The 6,676-nt window shown below is 38.3% G+C and overlaps 1 protein-coding gene across 1 annotated transcript; it reads left to right on the plus strand.

The window, feature by feature from the left end:
* Positions 1-337: 337 nt before the first annotated feature.
* Positions 338-4,693, plus strand: HINT3 (histidine triad nucleotide binding protein 3; the record flags this gene model as incomplete). Its single annotated transcript, XM_009874421.1, has 4 exons — positions 338-455; positions 1,810-1,879; positions 2,691-2,817; positions 4,646-4,693. Coding segments are annotated over 4 exons (363 nt in total), but the record flags the coding sequence as incomplete, so codon positions are not given.
* Positions 4,694-6,676: the final 1,983 nt, after the last annotated feature.

Genomic DNA, 6,676 nt, shown 5'->3' on the forward strand with positions numbered 1-6,676 from the left:
CCAGCCCTGAAGCCCTGTGTGTGTGTCCGTCCCCTGGTGCCGGTCGTCTGAGAGGTCCTCGGCGTTTTTATGGGGAAAGGAGGGAAAATACTTTGCCGTCCTTAAAGTTTGGCCCGGCAGCCGGAAACCTTAAAGCTGGGAATCCCGACTGCAGGAGGTCAGCGGAGGACACAGGCTGTGCTGACCGGGGCTTCCTCCATAGATCTGGAGGGTTTTGCTAGGTAATTCAAATACAACGTTAAGGTACCACATCGATGTGGGGGAGATGGGCTTGGTTACCTACTCTTTGACGGCGTCCTCGTCCTAATCAGTGTAACGCGTTTGCATCCTTTTTCAGTATGAAGACCTTGCTTGCTTCAGAGATATCAAACCCGGTGCCCCCCACCACTACCTGGTGGTGCCAGTGGAGCACATGGGAAACTGCAAAACACTGAAGGCCGAGCACATTCCTTTAGGTAAGGCTGTAAGGGTGTGCTTAAAGGAAAATAACTTCGCACAGCCTTAAACAGTGTCATCAAGTAAATTACACCTTTGATCATCATTTGGTTACGGCCTCATTCAAGGCTGTAAACATGAAAACAGGTGGTTTGAGTGACGGTAGGCAGGGACTTGCCCTTCCTGGGAACTTCCACGTGCTATTCTAGAATAGTGCTGCTTGCTTTATTTTTTTTTTGTGCAATTCTAGAAAATTGGTGCATGAAATCTCTTTTGTTTGCATGGAGTATAGATGTCTCTGCGCTTTGTTGGAGCTGCAGCTTTATTTTTAAAATGTTTATGTGCTGCTTCACTGTGTTTTCTTAGATATAAATGCAATTTTGAATTATATGTAAAACTATAGAAGCATTTTATAACATGTATAGTTTAAAATAAGTGCTACGTTATTTCTCAGGAAAAAAGGGAGTGAGAGAAAAAGAAGGAAATGGTGTTTTAATACAATAATTTTTTAAACAATAAAATTCTAAAATATTGAAACTACATTTTGTTGTTTATAGGCCCTTTTTTTTTTTTTTTCCTTAACATTGTCCTGGAATTTGTTTCACAAGAAGTGGCTAGCTAAGTGTTGAATAACAGAACAAATTACACCTGTGAATGCATGAAGAGATTCCACCTTAGGGAAATTTACAGGTGATGCAAGAAAAGAGTTAGAGGTGTATTTTGCAAATCCTGCATCACTGTATTTTTCTTTTAAATGTAGGGTAATTTTATCCAGAAGCAACTTCTTTATGTGTTTAGCTTCAAGATGCTTCCTTAGACTTCTGCCTTGAGGTTTTGTGATGCTGTATTTTAATGATACAGTAGTGAAACTTAGTCCTAGTAATAAATAGAACCAACAGTTTTATTTTATTTTAATTTAAATTTGTGTACCATCTCTGAAACTTTCTGACTTATGCCAGGCTGCACAGGACCCAGAGATCAAAGTCCTGTAGCTGTGTAGAGATATAACACCGGAATTAGCTTAAACATCGTTCTGACCAATCAGTATTTGTTGTTTCTTTTGTAAGGGTGTGGTAATAGTGTGGCTTGGGCCAAAGTTCTCAGAATAATCCCACACTTTAGAACAGCATTAGTGTGGAAATTGGTAACAGTGGCAATTTTCACATCAATTGTTGCCCAATGCTGTCTTGACAATTTTTGTTGGATTATGAGGAGTTACAGTATTTGTATTTTGAAAGCCCCATGTTTGTGTTCTCACTGTATTCAGCTTGTTGAAGTTAATATTCTGAAGAATACCTTTTTTAAATTACTTGATGACATATGATGTGTCCAATATTACTTAAACATTAAATGAAATTTATTTGTGTTTAACAGTGAAGAGAATGATGGAAGTTGGAAAAGCTGTTCTTCAGAGAAACAATTTTAGTGACTTGAATGATACAAGGTATGTAATGGAAACCTTCTGCTTTTATTGAGTATGTTTTTTACTTCTCAGAATGCTATTTTAGATATGGTGGCAACAACTGCAGTGTGATTTGTTGGCGAAATTGTGTCTGTATTCACTTATCACATGACTCCTCAAGTAGAATGTGCTGGCATTGAATATGTTTTGGGTTTTTTTCTGATGAAGTTCCAGTGCAGGTTGCCTTCCAACTCAGAGATTCTTTCTTGAGTGCATCTTGGGATAGGAAGGGCACTTCAAAAAAATTATCTGAAAGGCTGCTCTTTAATTGTGTGCTGAAAATATGCTCCAAGTTCTAGATTCCAGAAGAGAGAGAAACTTTGTTCTATTGGAGCCGAGCACTGCATTTTGTTTCAGTCATACCTGCATTTGTTTGATTTCAGTGCTGCACCTTTTAGTTTAAGACAGTGCCTGTGACAGGTGAAGTAAATTGCAATTTAAATAGTGTAGAGTAAAGGGAGCTGAGCCTTCGTGATTAAAATGGTAGAAACTACATTTATCTAGTGACAGTTGGCTTTCAAGCTGAAAAGTAGGTATGATACATTTTATTTTGAAACCCTTTTTAACAAAATGTGTCTTAAATCAGAGATGTGAAGGAGAAGGTTTATGGGCCTTTGAAAAGATTCCCTGAGAGCATTATGAAAGGAAAGGACATATTTTTGTTCCTGCCTTTATGTACAAGAAAAATGCAATGAGTTGTTAATTCATTTGCTCATGCAAAATAACTTGTGATGTTCCAGTTCTTCCTGAATTAACATTACCAGTATTTTTTACTTGTTTTCTTTTTCTCAAGAATGGGTTTTCACTGGCCTCCGTTCTGCTCAATATCCCACTTGCATCTTCATGTCCTAGCTCCGGCCAGTCAGATGGGATTCTTATCCAGGCTCTATTACAGAATCAATTCCTACTGGTTTATCACAGTAAGTACAGTGTGGATGAGATTTTTGGTAGGTTTTCAATTGCAAGCTGAAAAAGAGGTGTGTTTCAAACATATTAACTGTGTCCAAAAATTCTTTGAGTGATTACTTTGTATTAACTATTTGAGAAAATACAATGGTAAAAACCTTAATGTTTGTGCTTATTAAAGGGAATGGAGTGCCAGTAGCATTAACAGCAAGCAATGCAGTACTTCTGGACCTGATGTATGTCTTAGGTTAATGTCATGTGCTTCTGATGATACTTTACAAGTATTTGTTCTCCAGTTTAAAAGAATTTATTCAAATGCGATGGACTGTGTTGTACATATGCTGGTTCATCCAGTTTAGGTGAAAAACTTGTCCACCTAATCGTAGCTTTTATCAGTTCACATAGTTTTTCCTCATCTTGGCATCTTCATATTAAAACAAGTGTCTGCTTTACAAAAACATTGTGCTGATTTGTGCCAGTAGAGATGAGCAGTGAGACTGAATTGGCACTAACTCACTGAAAATCTCTCTCTCTCTCGATTTCTAAAGCTTACTCTCGCTGATCTGATTCAGGAAAGAACCTGTTCTTGCAATGTAGCAGCAGCATCCTGGTGTTACTGCACAGCCCTAAAACAAAGATGCTGAGAAGGGCCTTGCCATCTAAAGAACACAGACAGCCTCTGACCTGAAGAGGAAAAAAAAACCCAACTATGCTGTATCGTAGGGTGTTACGCAGATATTTGGCCCTCAAATAAGTATAGCTGTGATCTTGGATTAGCCCAGGGAGATCTGTACCAAGTTTGATTATTCAGTATGGATGCACTTCAGAAGGTATTTTGCCCTGTTGTCAAGTTGGAAAATGGTTTTGAGTTGGTTTTAGTTGTTTGATGTGTTTTTAATTGTAATAACTTGAATATGATACTTGTTTAAGAATGCAAAACAAGATTCAGATATCTTAATTTTCAGCTGGTCTATGCTTTACCTAGCATTATTTGCAAATAAACTGCAAGAGCTACTTTTCTCCTGTTAAGCTGCTCCTACCCTAAGTAGCTGATTGCATTTTTACTGTGTATATTTAAAGCATGCCAAACTTAAGCTTTTCACCTTTTAAGGTGGTTCCTTTGGAGATGGTAATAGCCTCAAGCACTAGTTCAAAATCAGAGATTAATTCAGTGGGACTGGTGAAATAGCTGACAGTAAACAGATTTATTTCAGAAGTGCCTACGTTAGTCTCCACATGCCCGAGTTGACCTGCAAGAACAATGACGGCAGACTTTTCTGCCTTCAGCCTTTCTGAGGGCTCTGTGGGCTGGTGCTGTGACATACACAAAATACAGTGGTCCCAGTTACATGCTAGATGCAAAATTAGCCATACGACGGGAGAAGTTCCATGTGAGCATAGTGACATACCCAAAGAATGGATGTATGTCTCATGACGTGAACTGCGTAGGTGAGTGCACTCCATCTCTCAGCAGCAGCGTGTGCGGCTGGTTGGGTGACAGCAGGCCACAACATTCTGCAGCGTCTCCCAAAAAATTCCAGGTCTCAGAGCTTGGTTGTTCTGAGCACTGCTGCCTTCTGAGGTCTTCAAAACCATGCCACTTTATCTGCTGTTTATTTGCTCAAACATCTTCTGACTTTCATAGGTTCCGTTTCGTCTTCTGATCGCCTAATGGGAGTTTGATGAAAACTATGAAAAAGAGTCTGCTGGTTAAATCAATCATTGTATTGTGCTTTGTCTGTAAATGGAAAGTAAATGCTCTGTCAGTGTCACTATTTTTAAAATTTTCCATATACTGAAGATCCACAGTGTAGTTAATGCATTGCTTTCTCTCTTTCGTAGGCTGAACAACTGATTGAGCGACTACAGACTCAAAATACTGCCCGTTGAAAGCACTCTTAGCCTTGCGTGTTGCTAGCCGGTTTGTTCTTTGTCTTTGAACTTTAAGGTTGCACAGTTTGATGTTGCTAATAATATACCAGGATAAAAAAAGCTTTAATTCCTTATGAGGAAATACACACAGAATTTTTAGCTGCCAACCTAATTCTCCTATTTGGATACTTTAGTCTGTATACTTCTCTGACAATAAGGCAATGTATATTTATTATAATTTTATATTGTGTATGTATACATACCTAATACATACATACACATATGCAGAGAACTTTTCCTAGTAAAAGGCAGGGCGTAGCAGCAGAATGTATTGCAGCTAGGGTAACAAGTTGCTACTAACAGTATGTGCATGGTATCAAAGGGAGTATTTGTTGTGGAATTAAGCTTTTATTTTAAAGATGCATTGTTCTGGGATTGCAAGTAACATTTAAAGCATTTAAGTTTCCATCTGTATTTGTATGATACTTATGCCTAGTTGTTAGTAGGTACATTGCTGAAAAGTTCTCTACTAACTTCTTGGTGCTAAACCACTTGAATACTTTACTTGTCTTATTTACAAGACAGTGACATAGAAAATGTTAAGACAATAGGTGCCCAAGATGTGATAATGCACATATATAACATATGATTTAAATGTATAAGTGGTTTTATGCTGGACTTAAAGATTGTTTCCCTCTTGTGTGCACAATTTTTAAGTTAGTTATGGTATGTTTACAAAACATGGGAAGAGTTCAGAGGAAGTGATTTAATATACTGCTCTTCTGTATAATGATAGAATAAATACAAATTTTTAGATGGTTCTGATACTGTTCTGAGAGGAATTCCCTTGCAGATTACTAATGCCTTGGCAAAATGTGATTTCTAAATGAAGTCATAGGAGAAGCATGTCTCTACTACAGTGAGTATATGGCAGGCTTGCACAATAGCAGCGTGATTTGAATTTGGGATAGCAGGGACTCAGCCCAAAATGGGAACATGTTGGGTTGCTTAAGGAACCTGACATTTGCCTTTGCTGTACAACTGTAATCAGTAATGCTGGTGCTGTCTTTTTCAATACCATATTAAGACAGACTAGACAGTTAAAACTCAAAAAAACACGGAATGGATTTTCTCTGTTCACAGAGAGTATCTTTCAGTGCCCAACATCAAATGTCCTTGGCTTGCATTTAGATGCAGCTGAAGTGGTGATGGTCTGTTGCACCTGCAGGCTTCTCTGAACGTAATCTTCGCAGTGTTTTCCTCTGATCCAGCACCTGTTGTCTTAGTGGTACCATGTATTATAATATTATTGCAGTAAACAATACATAATACTTCAGAAAGTCCATGCTCTTCTGAAGAACAATGTTTTCAGTCCAGAAAGGTAGGAAGAGTGTGAATTAAAGTCACTGAACTTTGGCTAATTCTGTGCAATAGATTAGGAAGTTTGATCTAACTCCTGAACATTGAAGTCTTTCAAGAGTTAATACTGTGTTCTGATTTGTAATTAATTTATGTAACTGTACTTAACTGTGACATATAATATACAAAGTATTAACATGAGCCGTTGTCAAAAAGGATTAATAAACAAACAATAAATGCTAATCTTGGAATGATCTTCCAGTGCAATGGAATAGTTAATTGTGGGGTTTGACCTTGTATAGCTCTTGGCTCACCTTCAGCCCTAACCCCAGTGGGATGGGAGAGAGGATAGGAAGAGCAAAAGTGAGAAAATTCATGGGCTGAGATAAAAACACTTTAATAATTAAAGAGGAAGAAAATACCTAAGGTACTGGAATGCAAAAATAATCACTCATGACTTCCCACAAGCAGGTCAGTAGCAAAAAAATCCCTCTCAGCTTTTATTGCTGAGCATGACATTACATGGCATAGAGTATCTCTGATGGCTGGTTTGTCAGGTGTGCAGGTTGTGCCCCGTCCCACCTTTTTGCCCCACTGCAGGGACAGAGCAGGAAAGAGAGAAAGCCTTGACACTGTGCAAGC

This window comes from Apaloderma vittatum, unplaced genomic scaffold, assembly GCF_000703405.1.
Source record: "Apaloderma vittatum isolate BGI_N311 unplaced genomic scaffold, ASM70340v1 scaffold23518, whole genome shotgun sequence".
Classification (NCBI taxonomy): domain Eukaryota; kingdom Metazoa; phylum Chordata; class Aves; order Trogoniformes; family Trogonidae; genus Apaloderma; species Apaloderma vittatum.